Source organism: Myodes glareolus, chromosome 6 (assembly GCF_982192425.1).
Source record: "Myodes glareolus chromosome 6, mMyoGla1.1, whole genome shotgun sequence".
NCBI lineage: Eukaryota > Metazoa > Chordata > Mammalia > Rodentia > Cricetidae > Myodes > Myodes glareolus.
Window position 1 is genome coordinate 28,874,664 of NC_142031.1, and position 15,727 is coordinate 28,890,390.

General features: G+C 49.9%; 2 protein-coding genes across 5 annotated transcripts in view; one reads left to right on the top strand and one right to left on the bottom strand.

Moving 5' to 3' along the window:
• The first annotated feature begins 401 nt into the window (after positions 1-401).
• On the top strand, positions 402-2,719 carry Dok1 (docking protein 1). Of its 3 annotated transcripts, XM_048416606.3 has the most exons (5): positions 402-559; positions 875-1,174; positions 1,304-1,397; positions 1,518-1,702; positions 1,866-2,719. In XM_048416606.3, the coding sequence occupies exons 1-5, from the start codon at positions 500-502 to the stop codon at positions 2,673-2,675; spliced, it is 1,449 nt and encodes a 482-aa protein (XP_048272563.3). In that variant the 5' UTR covers positions 402-499; the 3' UTR covers positions 2,676-2,719. The 3 variants fall into 3 exon arrangements, with proteins under 3 accessions (XP_048272563.3, XP_048272564.3, XP_048272565.3); XM_048416607.3 differs by lacking the exon at positions 875-1,174 and having other exon boundaries at positions 450-559; XM_048416608.3 differs by lacking the exons at positions 875-1,174; positions 1,304-1,397; positions 1,518-1,702 and having other exon boundaries at positions 451-559.
• Positions 2,720-3,797: 1,078 nt separating this feature from the next.
• Positions 3,798-15,727, bottom strand: part of M1ap (meiosis 1 associated protein) — an 89,599-nt gene continuing 77,669 nt past the window's right edge. Inside the window, exons 8-10 of one of the 2 annotated variants that reach the window (XM_087907115.1) lie at positions 8,581-8,787; positions 5,345-5,485; positions 3,798-4,179 (exon numbers count right to left, since the gene is read on the bottom strand). In XM_087907115.1, the coding sequence (XP_087763241.1) occupies positions 4,021-4,179; positions 5,345-5,485; positions 8,581-8,787 (507 nt within the window). In that variant the 3' untranslated portion in view covers positions 3,798-4,020. The remainder of the gene's footprint in view (positions 4,180-5,344; positions 5,486-8,580; positions 8,788-15,727) is intronic. The other variant, XM_087907116.1, reaches the window with a different exon arrangement.

Genomic DNA, 15,727 nt, shown 5'->3' on the forward strand with positions numbered 1-15,727 from the left:
TTGCAAACGGTTTCGGGATCGGCCCCTGTGGAGGCGGGAAACTTTCCAGACCCCAGCCGTTCCTTCACATCCCCCACTTGACAGAGTATCAACAGTCCAGTTCAGCTCCAGGGCTGGGCCATGGGAGCAGGTCCCGCAAGGCGAACTAATGTTCAGAGGGCTCCCTTGGTCGTTGTGGTGCCCTCGGGTGCCTGCGGGTGATGTCACGGCCTTCACTCTGATGTCACGTTAAGCATATGACGTCAGTCTCAGCCCCCCGACCTCCCAGGCACCAGGGCCCTCTGGTTGGCAATCACTGCTTCCCTGAGTGGCACCACCGTGCGAACTAAGGTATGATAAAGGCCCCAGTTAGTTATCTTCCTGCAGGCTCCTCTTTCTCCAACCCCCATCATCGCCGCAGGGGCCAGGGAGGAGCAGGCACGCCTCCGGCACCCTGCAACCCCGCCCCGCCCCACCCCCCGCCCTCGGGCCAGGAAGCGCGGAAGGAACCACCCGGGCCATGGAAGGAGCTGTGATGGAGGGTCCGCTCTTTCTGCAGAGTCAGCGCTTTGGGACCAAGGTAGTGTGTGTATGTGTCTGTGTGTGGCGTGGGGGGATGGTGAAACCCCTCTGGACTAGAAGTGGGTGAAAGTACCCAGAAAGAGGGAAGGGGCCGGAAGCAGGTCGGAACGCCGCGAGGGCAATTGTAGAGCTCCACGACGTTCCCTTGAAGCCCCAGGCTGTGCCCTCCCTTGGTGCAGAGTTGGGATGGCATTATCTTTGGGAAAGTGTTCCTGCCTGGGAAGCCACAGGCTCAGATCGGCCTACTTGGGGTCTCTTCTTCCCCGTGGGGCGCGTGCTACCGCGCACTACCGCGTCTTTCGTTTTTTCCCAGAGGTGGAGGAAAACCTGGGCTGTGCTCTACCCGGCTAGTCCTAACGGCGTAGCGCGGCTGGAGTTCTTTGACCATAAGGGGTCGAGCTCTGGAGGGGGTCGAGGCGGCTCTCGCCGTCTGGACTGCAAGATGATCCGCCTGGCTGAGTGTGTGAGCGTGGCCCCTGTGTCTGTGGAGAGTCCCCCAGAGCCCGGCGCCACTGCCTTCCGCCTGGACACCGCGCAGCGCTCGCACCTGCTGGCGGCGGACGCCCCGTCCAGCGCCGCCTGGGTGCAGACTTTATGCAGAAACGCCTTTCCGGTGAGGGGTTGGGGGTGAGCTGCCCTGGGCCTAAGGGACCCTGCGAGAATGGGGCTATTACAGCGGCACCGGACCTCCTGCACCTACTCCACACCCTATATAAGGTTCTCGTTGTGCCTTTTTCCGCAGAAAGGCGGCTGGGCTTTGGCGCAGACCGAGAACCCGCCTAAGTTTTCTGCCTTGGAGATGCTGGAAAATTCACTGTACAGCCCAACCTGGGAAGGTAGATGCCTGGCATGAATGGAGTTGGGGAAAGGATGTGCTCTTGGGGAGCTAGTGTTGGTGTCTACCGAGTCCCTAGCCTGCCCCAGCGCTCCTTCCCCTTTCTGTGTGTTCCTTCCAGGCTCCCAGTTCTGGGTAACCACGCAGAAGACCGAGGCTTCTGAACGCTGCGGTCTGCAAGGCTCCTACGTACTGAGGGTGGAGGCCGAGAAGTTGACCCTCCTGACTTTGGGGGCCCAAAGTCAAATCCTGGAGCCGCTCCTTTTCTGGCCCTACACTCTGTTGCGACGCTATGGCCGGGACAAGGTGCAGGGGCTTTCTGGGAGGATGATTGTCAGAGAGGGCATAGTGTAGCTGTAGGCCACCAATTACGTCCCCAGGTGGTCTCTTCTCTGCAGGTGCACTAACTTGGTCATACCTGTGGTCATCTCTTGTGACACTCCTAATGTGTTTCCCTTCCCACCCCCAGGTAATGTTCTCTTTTGAAGCCGGCCGCCGCTGCCCCTCTGGCCCTGGAACCTTCACCTTCCAGACTGCACAGGGAAATGACATCTTTCAGGCAGTTGAGGCTGCCATCCAGCAGCAGAAAGCCCAAGGAAAGGTGGGACAGGGACAAGATGTCCTTAGAACTGACTCCCATGAAGGGGAGGCCGAGAGGAAGGTGGTTTCCTCTCCTGTTTCTCAGGAGCCTCTGGGCAGCCCCCCGGCCCTATATGCTGAGCCTTTAGACTCCCTGCGAATTCTCCCAGGCCCTTCTCAGGACTCTCTCTACTCGGACCCCCTGGGCAGCACCCCTGCTAGGGCAGGGGAGGGGGTGCACGCAAAGAAACCTCTCTACTGGGACTTGTATGGGCACGTACAGCAGCAGCTGCAGAAAACCAAGCTGACGGACTCCAAAGAGGACCCCATCTATGATGAACCTGAGGGCCTGGCCCCAGCCCCTCCCCGGGGCCTTTATGATCTGCCTCAGGAGCCTAAGGATGCATGGTGGTGCCAGGCTCGGGCGAAGGAGGAAGGCTATGAGCTCCCTTACAACCCTGCTACGGATGACTATGCTGTGCCACCTCCTCGCAGCTCGAAGCCTGTGCCTGCTCCCAAGCCGCAGGGCTTGGTTCTTCCTGAACCTGGTCCCACAGGTGGCAGTGGCAGCAAAGGCCACAGCTCAGACACAGCTCTATACAGCCAGGTCCAGAAGAGTGGACCCTCAGGGGCTTGGGACTGTGGGCTTTCTAGAGCAGGGAATGGCAGGGGAGGGGTCAAGTCAGAGGGCTCCACCTGAGGCAGCTGCTGATAGTTCACAGGGAATTCGAGTTCACAGGGAATTCGTGCTGATAGTTCATGGGCACTGAAAATCAAACCTGTTATAACCAGCAGGAACCAGAGGGTGGGAGGGGCCTATGTTAAGGCTAGGGGATCAGAGGCATCAAGGGATGACCAGCTCCAGGAAGTCACAGGAAGTAGAACAGATGAGAAGGCCGAGAGATAGGCTGTGGGGAGGCTCATAGTGCTAAGGAATGGATGGCTCATGAACTAGGCCTGTGGAAGGGAACCCCTGGTCAGAGTGGATGCACTCTGGGGAGGCTGGTGTGGATCCTTACTCTTGTGTTATTCTTTGCCAGACATAATTTTAATTTATAAAACAAATCTCATTAAAGCCAGTTTGGGTTGAAAAAGTCTCTGTGTGTGAATAGACACAGTGGCCATGTGCTGGGAGGGTGTGGAGTGATCAGGAGAAGAACCAGAAAGATGTTGGGGGCTGGGGAAGGAAAGGGCCCCAGCGAGTGAAGTCTGCAGTGTGATGGCTTGGAGCCTGGGTGGCCATAGGCTCACCTAGGCTGGTCTCTAGCTTGGTGGCCCTGGGTCGGTTGTCTGCTAACCAGGATCCTTAACTTTCCTCTGCAGTCCCTCCACCAAGGGTGAGAATTTGGCTCAGCTTCAAAAGATTGCTTGCATCGAACTGGATACATTTTCCGAGCACCGAGTGTCATCCAAAGCCTAGGGAAGGCACTTGACAAATGGCAGCTATGTTTCTGTAGTTCACGGGCTCTGACAGGAAGGTAGGCAGGTGTGGGGAGAGGAGATGGGATAGGGAGTAGGCTTCTTTCTTTCACAGTTTCTACTCCCTTCTGCTGGGCACCAGACAGCGCCTCGTCCCCTGGACAGACACAAGCTTGCTTATAGGGCCCGAATGTCTGAAGCCGAAGGGAACTGCTGTGGGCGGTTTGGGAAGGACACCTTTCTGGACTAGGGTGCAGGGTCCAATGTCTTCATTTTTCTTGAGCTGTGAACCTCACTGTGATTCTCGAGTTGCAGTTTCCCCAAGGGTGACCCAAGCTCATCCACCTTCTTACACAAAGCTGCAGGAAGAAATTTCGGCCTAGCAATGCTCCTAACAATGGTAGAGGCTTACTGGACATTTATTTGTGTCAACGCTATCAAATAACTCGAAAGAGGAAGAAAATCCCTGCCAGACAAAAAAGACAGGTCTGGGTGTGCTGCTTTCAGCCCCAAGTTGGGCAAGGGCAGTACCGGGGCCAGAGGTGGGGAGGTTCAGATGGAGAGCAGGCAGATCTGCACTGGGGCAGCCATCCTGTGCAGTGTGGCTTTGTCCTGGCGCTGGAGGCTTAGGTCTGAGAAGGATACTCTTCTTCTGAGTCAGAGGGCAGGAAGGTTCCTGAGGAAGTTTTGTTGGCTGCTGACATCTTGGGAGCTCTACCTGTGGCTGGAGCCACTGTCAGGGGGAGCACTGCTGTTCGGACTCTGCTGGTCTGGGGCTGTCCCCCCTGCAAAGAACAACCGGAGTCTTGTATGGAGACCAGACAGCGTCTACCTTCTTGTCACTGGTCTCTGCCCGACTCTGGTCCCACTTCCTTCCCAGATCTCATTTCTAGAGCGGCACCCTGAAGGTCCAGGGTAGTGACTGCATTCCCTAGGCTGCTGTACTATCTCCTTGCCCAATGCCCCTTCTCTGTCAGCTTGCCCTCCAAACCCTCATGGTGGGCTCTGCTCCTAGGCATCTGGTCATTGCTTCTACTTCTGGAGTTCAGAAACTACCTTCTGCAATTGTAGCTGAGACAGAAATGGAAGTTTTTTTCCAAATGCTCAGTTACAGAGAAACCAGGAAAAACCACTGAGCAAAAGGAAATCTTAATGCCGGGCGGTGGTGGCGCACGCCTTTAATCCCAACACTCAGGAGGCAGAGGCAGGGGGATCTCTGCGAGTTCAAGGCCAGCCTGGTCTACAGGAGCTAGTTCCAGAAGCAGCTCCAAAGCTACAGAGAAACCTTGTCTCAAAAAGGGAACCCTTAATACAATAGTTGGTTTGGCTTCAGAGCTCCAGCAATCCTCCTGCCTTAGCTTCCTCAGTGCTGGGTTCACATGTGTGAGCCACCATGCTTGGCTTCTGGTTTTAAACCTTTTCTCCGGAGCCCCATTCTGAGGTACTAGTCCAGGTCTGTTTCCTCACCTGTCCTCAGCGAGACTTCCCTTGCTGGTGTTGTGAGAAGTGATAGGATCTGAAGCTCTTCTCAGAAAGCCTGAAGCTCTAGATCCTTTCCCTTCCCTTAGGGGGTTCTACTTCCGCCTCCCTGTCCGCCTTTTTATTTTTTATTTTTTTTTTTCCCCAAAGAGAGGGCTGTAGTTCCAGTGTGGCCTGTTTGCGTAACAAGACAGGTAGTGGATGACTAAGAGTTACAGACAGAATACCTAAGCCACAGGCATGGTGACCTCAGGAGGCTGAGGTGAGTCGAGGGCAAGCTCAAGATCAGTCTGGGCTATACTGTTACATCGTGAGCCCAGTTTCAGGAAACCAAACCAGAACCAAAACCAACTGACCCCCCCTCCCCACAATTGCTGCTGTTGCAGGGTGGAGATGCAGGACTCCCTTGGACCCAGGGCACAAAGGGGATGGGAGGCTAAAGGGAAGGATGGGGGAAGGAGGGAGGTGTACCTTTCTAAGGCCTCTGCTCTCCCTGCTTGTGGAGAGGCGTCCCTGAGGCTTGGCATGGGTGCTACTCAGATGTGAGTACAGGCAGCTCTCAACTTGCAGGGGGTTGTAGGTGGCTCCCAGCTCCAGGCTGTCTAGTGTGTTCTGAGGACGAGAGGATGCATTTTATTCCGGGAACTCAAAGTCATGGAACTCGAGATGCTCCATGCTCCAAAGTCATAGAACAATACTGAAAGGCTGGGGGAGGGGGAGGATCCCAGCCTGCGGTTGAGGTTGAGGTAGATGAGTCCCACCGGTGTTCTGCCCCACGAGGATGTGCTTGTTTCAGGAGAAGGAATAGAAGTAGATGGAACGCCTGGTGGTTGGAGACTCTGAAGCCCTTAATACTGGCCCCAGGAATTAGTACTGGCCCCAGGAAGGGTTACTGGATTCTGAGAAAAGCCAGAACTCTCCGAGAGGTACAAGGGGTCCAGTGTGGAGGGAAGAGGAGGTGTGTCTTTAGGTTACACATAGGGTAGGGGTGCTCCAGGTCTTAAAACAAGTACGGGGAGTTCCCAGCCTGAGGTGAGTGGGGCACAGCAGGAGGACATTGGAGCACAGCATTCCTGAGTAGTTAGGTTTTCCGGCCACAACATCCTGTGCCAGGAGTGGCCTGGCCCTGAAGTAAGACCCGCCGAGGGAACCATGGCATTCCTGCCCACCTCTTAGCTGCCAAGCAGCGAGCACAATCCCCGGCTCTGTCCTTCTGCTCCTCAACCAGCCAGCCAGCTGTGACTGTGGTTCCCATTCTCCCCATCCAGAGCCTCCTCTGCCACCCCAACCTGAGGGGCGCAGACACAGAGAGGAGGAGGGGAGGGAGAGCAGAGAGGGAGGAGCGGAGAGAAGGGGAAAGGGGGTGCTGCAGAAGGCGGCTCGTGGCCTCCTGGCCTCTTTGCATCTGAGTTTTGGACTTTTCCTCCTTTCCCCAGCAGAGGCCTAGAGCACAAGAATACATATGCATATGACAGGACTATAGGTGCACAGGTGGAGCCACAGACATGCTGTCATCTGTCTAGAGGCTTGGCATGAGCACACTAGAACACCATAACGACCACCTGAAGACATGAAAGTCCACCCACATCTTCCCATTGGGCATCTCCCTTATTGGCCATCATTCCTTTGCTCCCACTCCTTTGATCCCTCCTCCCTATTGTACTCCTTATGGTCCCCTCTCCAAGGCAAGCGCAGAGGGTCGTGATGGCTGGCTTTTGCAAAGGGCACTCCTGACAAAGCTAAACAAATCAGATTCAACTCCTGGACCTGAGCTGCCTGTCTGAACTTCCTCCCCTGCCTGCTCTCAGCTTTCCCTTCTGGGGTACTTGCCCTTTTTCCTTCACAGCAGTGGTATATTATGCATTTTGATAAATCTTGCCTGAAGGCCAGAGGCTACTAGAGGCCAGACAATGGTGGCACACACCCTTAATCCCAGGATTTGGGAGACAGAGTTAGATGGGCCTCTGTGAGTTCAAGGTGACCCTGGGCTACACAAGATCAATGCAGACATAAATCCAGGTGGTGGCGGCTCACACTTTAACCCCAGTCCTAGCGAGTCACACACCTTTAATCCCAGCATGAGAGGGAATATAAAATGGGAGGAGAGAGACTTAGTCGGTTTAGCCTATGGTCAGTCGCTCAGCCTTGGTAGAGGTAAGACTTCTCTAGTGTCTTGGCTGCCTTGATTTTCTGGTTTTCGGGTTGAACCCCAATATCAGACTCTGGGTTTTTATTATTTGTGCTACATATATTTTTTCTCTTAATTTATTATGTTGAATTTGATACCATAGGTAGGATTTTTTCATGTGTTTGACATCAAACACAAAATATGTTCATTTTAAAATACAGAATGTCAAAAATATCCATTTTTTTGTACAAAGCACATGTTTTCATGGGCATAAGATTCAAGGAGGTGGTGGCAAGCTGTCATAAGGTGGGTAGCATGATCATCCATACCCAAAGAAAACCAGTAAGAAAAAGAAGCTACATAGAATTACGTTATTTCTTCCCCTAAACTCCGCAAGTCTTTCAAGTACTGCGGTTGTCCTCTCCTCTGTCAAGAAGCCCGCCCTGTGGTCTTCTAACACACAGTTGGTCTGTCTTTACAAGGCCACCAAACAATTTTTTCTCATTTTACAATCCCAGTTCCCTCTCCCTCCTCTCCTCCCGCTCCCCCCACCTTCTGCTCACCCCCACTCTGCATCCACTCCTCAGAGAGGGTAAGACTTCCCACGGGGAGTCAACAAAGTCTGACACATCGCTTTGAGGCAGACCAAGGCCCTCCCCTCCAAAGAGAATGGGCTGCAAAATGCCAGCTCAAGCACTGGGGATAAATCCTGGTCCCACTGCCAGGGGCCCCACAGACTGCCCCAGCCACACAACTGTCACCCACATTCGAGGACCTAGTTCAGTCCTATGCATGTTTCCCTGCTGTCAGTTCCGAGTTAGGGAGCTCCCATTAGCTCAGGCCAGTTGTTTCTGTGGGTATCCTCAGGGGTATGCGTGTGTGTGTGTGTGTGTGTGTGTGTACATGTACATGTTTATGTATGTGCCCATGTCTAGGGATCTTCTCTAAAATGGATGGCACCAATTCCAAATTATTTGCCTATGTTGAGGCCCATTTCTCTCTCAACTCTCTGCACAAACCTTATTTCCCTCAAATCCGGCTTGCTTCTCAATTAATTTTCGCTTTGCTGCCTTAATCAGATCATTGACGTCTTCCCACTTCATTTTCTACTTTTATTTTTATTTCTGATGGCCATAACAAGCCCTGCCTGCTCCCCATCTCTCCCTTATGGCCCCATTTTTCTCCCTCACCCGTTTCTCAAGCTCTGCTCTATTTCCACACGGTATGGTGGTTTAAATGAGATTGACTACCGAAGGCTCAAATATTTGCATGCTTAATCCCCAGTTGGTGAATACTTTGGAAAGATTAGTGACTTGTTGGAGAAGGTGTGTCGCTGGAAGTGTATTTTGAGGTTTCAGAAGCCCACAGCAGGCCCAGTGTCTCTCTGAGAGCTAGGATGTAGCTCTCAACCAGTGCCCCAGTGCCATGTGTGCCACCATGTTCTCCACCACATTGGTAATGGACTAAACCTCTGAAACTGTAAGCAAACCCCCAGTTGAATGTTTCCTTTTATAAGAATTTCTTGGTCATGATTTCTCTTCACAGCAATAGAAATCTAAGACACACAGGCTCCACTTGCCTCTATGATCTTTAGGCTGTCTTCAGGTGGGTCCTCGGACAGTGTGGGGAAGAAGCCAGGCAGCATCAGTTCCCTGGTGGCCACCAACTTCGCCAGCAGTGTGAGAGAGTGAGATGGTGTGATCACATAGAAGTTGCTGGCAGGGACATTCTGACTGCGTCTGGGGATCTGGGGTTCCCCTCTGGCCAACAGCAGCCAATCTCTTTTCTGCAACAAGGACACACATCTTCAGTTTTTGGCCTATTTTGAGGACAGCTCCGACTATAGATTCTGAGTTCTCTTTGGGGTGTCAAGGAGGCCCTTAAAAGAGAGGAGCTCCTAAAAGCACCATTACTGTTCTTCCTGCCTGGTTTAGGGTATGCCCGAGAGAATACCCAAAAGGTTTTGGCGAAGATACAAACTAAGAAATGTTCTTTAACTTGAAGTGAGTTTATTCTAGTTAGACATTAGACTATTAAATACTAAGTGTAGAGTCTAGAAAAATGACGACAATCTTGTGTATGTTGTATGTATGTAATTTATGTGTGTGTGTGTGTGTGTGCAGGCATGCATGTGCCATGGTGTGTGTATGTCAGGGGACAATATTTGGAACTTGGTTCTTGCCTTCCACCTTGTTGTAGCGAGGTATTTGTTTCTGAAATATATTCTAGGCTAGCTGACCCACAGTCTTCTGGGTAATTTTCCTATCTCCACTCCTCTCTTGCCATAGATTAAAGACGCATGCAACCAGGGCCTAAAGAGATGGCTGAGCAGATAAGGGCACTGGTTACTCTTCCAGAGGATCTGGATTCAATTTCCAGGATCCACATGGTGGCTCACAACCATCTGTACTTCCAGTTCCAGGGGATCCAATGCCTGTGCTAGGGTGACTCACCACTCCTGGTTCCAAGAATTATAATTGTGTGTGTGTGTGTGTGTGTGTGTGTGTGTGTGTGTGTGTGTGTAGAGGACAACCTGAGGTGTCATTTTTCAGGTGTCGTATTCTTAAACAGGGTTTCTCTTTGGCCTGGAACTCACCCAGTAGGCTAGGCTAGCTATCTGGTAAGCCCCAGAGATCCATGTGTTTCTGCCTTTCCATCACTGGGATTATAAGCATGTACCACAATGATAGTTTAATGTGGGTTGGTCTAGGGTCTGATTGAGGCATTTTTCCAGTCTCTCTCTTTTTAATTTTTTTGTGTCACTAGAAATTAAATGTAGGGCCTCACACATGCTAGACAAACACTCCACCACTGAGCTATTTTTCCCACCCCTACTTCTTAAAGTTAGTCTTGGAATGGAGGTGTGTAGAGGATGGTGAGGGACATCAGGTCTTATTTTGAGAATAAAGTCTGGTGGTTTTAGCACTGAAGGCAGTTGGGATGGGATGGATGACTGCGGGGGATGCCCCTGGAATACCCAGTAAAGGTTTAAGAAGATGCTCAAGTAGCCTGCAGACCAAGAAGAGAAAGAGGAAGTGTACAGGGGAAAGTTTTAGTACAGCAAGACAGTGGGTGGGGACAAGACCCTTGAGATCAACTCAGTGAGTCCACAGAACAAAGTGAAGTGCTAGACCCTGCGGGCAGTGGCTCTGTGAATGTCACATGCCACAGAGACAGCAGAGGTTAGCACCCAGACAGGAAGAAGAGACAAGCATTTACAAATGAATTTGTAGGCACACCCTTTTTTATGAGATGGAAACAAGGCAACTTTCTTTGGTCCTTTTCCAAGGAAAACTACCAATCTCCAAGAAACATGGAGTCGAATGGTTATAGTCATCAGGAAGTTATGTCCTCTTGCTGGCAGAGACCATTGGCACAAATGTGACAGTTTCCCAGTTACACAACACAGGGAACAACAAACCATACTAGTTCTATCATTCTAACATAAGAACAGTTTGGAAGACCACAGGAAAAGGGAGCATCAGGACTGAGTGGAAGGCCACGGGAAAGGGACCATCAGTGCTGAGTGGAAGACCACGGGAAAGGAACCATCTGCAGCATGAATTCTAATTGTTCTTAATAATAAAAACTCAGAATCAGATTAGGAGATGAAAGCTGAAGGGTCAGAGAAGCAGCGTGGCCAGCCACTAGAGTTCTTACCTCTACCAATGTTCAGATCTAAAAGATGACCCCGTTTCTATAAATCCTTAAACTGTATCTCCAGACTGAATCCTCAGACTGCATCTGAGCTCCTGTCTCCTCCCACTTTATATTCGTCTCTCTGCCCAGTCATATCACTCCCATCTCCACCTCCCTACTGCTGGGATTAAAGGCATGTGATCCCAAGTGCTGGGATCATCTTTGTGTGAACTCTGTTTCTCTTTTAGGCAGATTAAATCTTGTGTAGCCCAGGGTGGCCTTGAACTCACAGACATCTATCTGCCCTGCCTCTGTCTCCCAAAAGCTGGGGCTGGGATTAAAGGTGTGGGCCACCACTGCCTGGTCTCTTATGGCTAACTAGTGGCTTAGTTTTGTACTCTGATCTTCAGGCAAGCTTTATTTGTTAGATTACAAACAAAATATCACCACAACCATCAGTACTTTGTGGAAGACGAGAGAAGTGTCACAGGGAGGCATCTAACACCTGCTGGTAGCTTCGGAGGGAGGACGGAAAGCTCTGCCATCTTAACTCAGTGCCATCAAACCATGCGGCACAGAACACCATGGAGTCTGGTGGTCTCTGGCAAGGGGCAGGGAACCCGCTCATGCTTCCAAGAAGAAAAGCTGTGACTATTCTTGTGGTTGACAGTCATGGGCTGATAAGGGAAGTATGGTGCCTCTCCAATAAAATCTTGGATGAAGATAGGTGAGAAGCATGATGCTTCCTCAAGAAAAGCATGGGTGGAGATGGGCGCTCCGGGCATGGGAAAGCTAACTGTAACCATAATAATAATAATAATAATCTAAAACAGTGGAATGCTTATCCAGCCCCAGGCACTGTGTGAAGAGCATTGTGGAGACCTTAGAAGTTCATATGTGGGCTGGAGAGATGGCTCAGCAGTTAAGAGCACTGACTGCTCTTCCAGAGGACCTGGGTTCTATTCCCAGCACTCATATGACAGCTCACAACTGTCTGTAACTCCAGTTCCAGAGGATCTGACACCCTCACATAGACATACATGCAGGCAAAACACCAATGCCCACAAATAAAAATAATAATAAAAAGAGCTTCATATGCTGAAGCTATTTTTCTTTTATCTAGACTTTTCCCCCTGAAGAACAGATTCAAACTGTGATGCAAAGTCCATCTGAGGCTTACTGAATCTATCAAGCTAGGAGCAAATAATATTAAAATTACGGTGTATGTGCTTGTCAGGGTATTTGCCTACTCTGGGGCCACAGCCTTGCTAAGTCTGAGGGAAGACTAGGCAATTGCTTAGCTTCCACTGGCCAAGGTAACTTCCGATTAGGGTTCAGGATTTCAGTCATCATTGTTTTTCAGATTTCTTTTTGTACCAGTCTAGACATTTACAAGTTTGTTTAAAATGTATTGAGCGGGGAGCTGCAAAGATGGCTTAGCGGTTAGAAGCACTTGCAGAATTGAATACCTAGGTGTAGTTCCTGGCACCCTGGTGCTCACACTCATCTGTAACTCCAGTTTCGGGAGATCTGACATCTTGTGATCTTCATGGGCACTAGGCATTCATGAGGTTCATACACATACAGGCAGGTAAAACATTTATGCATATAAAGATTTTTTTATTGAATACTTATTAGGTTCTAAGCACTAGGTGTATAGAAACTCACTAGATACTGTGTCCTCCTGGCATTTATAATTGAGTAAGGGGAAGCTTGTAAGGGATGTTTATCTAGGACATCACGTGATCCACTCTCCTGACTGGTCTATATTTAGGAACGATTGTCCGGTGCCCAGAAAACTTCTCAGTCCTAAACAAACTGATAATGTCAACGGCGTGCACAAGACTTAACTAAGCATGAGATGGTGAGCTAGGGAGCATGGCGTGTGATGTTTCTTGGATCTCATCATTAAAGAAGAATAATCTCTATTACACTATGGGCTTGCTAAGAGTCTCTGAGTGCCGCACACAGAACACCTTTGGCCACTGGACTCCGAATCGACCTACCTGAGACGACTGCTAAGACTCTGTCAGTCAGCTGATATGTAGGCAAGACAGCAGTCTCAAAAGTCCCTGCTAACACTAGGACCATCAGAGGAACAAGATTTGCTTTTTGGCCCCTCCCTTTTCTTTTTTTTTCTTCTTCTTCTTTTTTTTTTTTTTTTTTTTTGCTGCTGAAATAATTTTAGAGAATGTTTTTAAAGTTATGGGCTGGAGACAGGAAGAGATTGTCAGAAAGCTCTGGAAGAGACATAAATATGTTTCTATTAGATGAAAATGTTAATTTATCTTCAATTCCCAGGAGCACCTGGAGAGGGTGGAGAGGAAGCTGACCTTTAAGGCTCCCATTTAGGACAGTAGATTTCTAGCTTCTCCCCCGAATTTATGGCACTAGAGACTTGAGGTCCGAGACTCAAGTATAAGGATGTTAGCTAAGTTATGGGTTGACCTGTTAGGACAAGCAAATATGGCTAACTGCCACAGCAGGTATCTGAGGCTGAGAAATAGCACTATCTGGGAGTGTCTCAAAACCAGCAGCCTCTGGGGTCCTTGAGGGGAACAGTGCTAATGACCCTAGTAGACAACTGCTAAGTTCTTTCTAATATCCTTTGACTGGGTCTAAGGAAAAGAGCATGAGTTAGATGCTAAACTTACTAGAAGGAAGATACGATGCTATGGATATAAAATATCTCCTATGAGCTCGTGTTTGCTGTGGTCCGGTCGGTGGAGCAGTTTGGGGAGGGAACCCTTAGGAGGTGAGGCCTAGCGGAAGGAAATGAGTCAGCAGAGGCTTATAGTCTGGCCTGGACTCCTGGTTTGGTCCACCAAGATGTGACCAGGCAACTTGTGCATCTGCCACTGTGAGCCTTCCTCGTGGAGCATGTCCCCCACCATGATGTATCTCCTCACTGTGAGACAAAATACATCTCTCTTCCTTCAAGTCACTTCCTTGTCAGGTATTCGCTCACATCCAGAAGAAAGGTAGCTAATATACAGTATGGGGAAAGATGCCTGTGCTTAGGCTGTGATTGGAGATGCCATAGAATGTGGCTTAGACTTCACAAAGTGGGTTCCTTCTCTTCAGAGCAGGTGTGGATGGGGCACGGTTGAATGGCATGCCGTACTCCAAGTTCAGCCTCAGTAAGGTCACCTGCCCCCAACTTCTTTACAGTTGTACTGACTTTCTTCTAGGTACAGCTTAATGATCCATTATGGATACCAGAGAGAAGGAAGAGGAGATGGCTACTGACCTCGGGCTGACAGGAGCAGAAGTGGCACGGATACAAACCCTGCAAGGAGGTCAGCTGGGTATTTGTTATAGCCAGTAGGGACCTTAGTCTCACAGGCTAGCCCTGCCTTGGTCTACCATCAATGTGATGACCATCAAACAAACACAGGGTGTGGTTAATGAAGCATGGCCGGGTGTGGAGTGAGGTGTTTTGGAGGTAGGCACAGGGAGCAGGGAGGAACAAACGCCCACTTAGCTTCGCCTGTGGAGAGAGATGCATCTCCTTGGTATAATGCACCCGCCAAGTTAAGCCTACGCTGGGCCTTTGGAGATGGGAAGGGAAACAAGACAGAAATTAGGTTTCTTTTGTTTAGCGTTTGCTTTTTCTCTCACCCCAGCAAGGAAGGAACCGGGAGGAGAGAAGCCGCTGCTGCAGCACCCAATACTTTTATCGTGGTTTCGATCTGAAATAACTCCCATAGACTGTCTGTAGAAATCTTGATCCTCAGTCGTTGGGATCCTGTGGCAGAAGCTAGAAACTTTAGGAGGTGGGGCTTAGCTGCAGGAAATAGGTCACCTAGGGTAGTGTCCTTGGAAGTTAGACCTTACCTTGGTCTCCCTTCCTGTAACTCTCTCTGCTTCCTGTCTATCACAAACTGAGTGGTCTCTGCCATGTGATCTTTCTCATCCTGAGCCCAGAATGAGCTGAACCCAGGACTATGGTCTGGACAATGAAATTGTGATTCCCAAGGAAGTTCCCCTCTCTTAATTATAGCAGGGATTTTGTCATAGTGATAAAAATCTGACTAATGAAACCATTCTGCTCTCACACTGGCTCCCATAATCATAGTAAAAGATCCCCAGCCCTTAAACAGATTACCCAGTCCTTGCAGGTGAACATTCTTCAGGATAGACAACAATACAAACTTTTATACATTTACAAAGACTAAATCTTCCAAAATGTGTTCTTCAATCACAGTAGAATGAAACTAGAAATCAGTACCGAAAGCATCTTGGGAATTTATGAATATGTGAAGACAATATGCTTCTATCTGTATGTAACTGAGGGACTCACAGGAGACATTAGAAAATCATTAACTGTGAATGGAAATTAGAACCTAACACAGCAAAGTCACCAATGAACTGCTAAGGCAGGGTTTACAGAGAGACAGGAGAAAAGGAGCCACCAACTTTCCCAGCTGTGAACATGTGGGCCGTAGCAGTGACTGGTCTGCAAGTCATGCCCACTGGTGTAATAGTGGCACGAATGTCATCAAAGTAACAAGTCCCACTTCACAAGTTGAAACCCATACCTGACATCATTACTGGGGCCAAGAACCTATGACTAGACAGAGCAGAGGCCCTAGGAAAGAACCTACCTCTACTACTCTGCTAAGTGGACATTGTTATGATCAAAATAAAACAGTGATGTTCCCCCAGTGGCTGCATTGGGCAGCAGGCCACGAGGAGCTGTGGTGGTAAAAATGCTGTGGTTCTGGAGTGGCCCAGGGCCACGAAGGGCAGCAGATCCCAGACAGGAAGCCTCAGGGTGGGTGAGAGACAGAGGCACACCATGTAGAGAAAGTGGGTATTTATTTAATGGGTTATGGAGGGGAAAGAGGGGAAGGGGAGAAGGGAGAAGAGCAGAAGTGGGGTAAGGGGAGAAGTGGGAGAAGGTAGAGAGGGTAGAAGCTGCCTCTTCAGGAGACTGAAAGGAAAGGACTCAGGCTGGAAGTGGAAGATCAGCCTGCATCGGCACTGGGGGGAGATGGAGTAGGCAGGCTTGTCTCTTAAAGGGACAGGACAGACCATTACAGACAGAGTATTAAACCAACTCCTGATAAGTTGTCCTTATACTC

Bases quoted from the DNA above. Each gene is read 5' to 3' on its own strand.
- Dok1 (XM_048416606.3), top strand. From the start codon at position 500: ATGGAAGGAGCTGTGATGGAGGGTCCGCTCTTTCTGCAGAGTCAGCGC. The intron at 560-874 runs GTAGTGTGTGTA...GTTTTTTCCCAG, and splicing joins GTCAGCGCTTTGGGACCAAG to AGGTGGAGGAAAACCTGGGC. The intron at 1,398-1,517 runs GTAGATGCCTGG...TGTTCCTTCCAG, and splicing joins GTACAGCCCAACCTGGGAAG to GCTCCCAGTTCTGGGTAACC.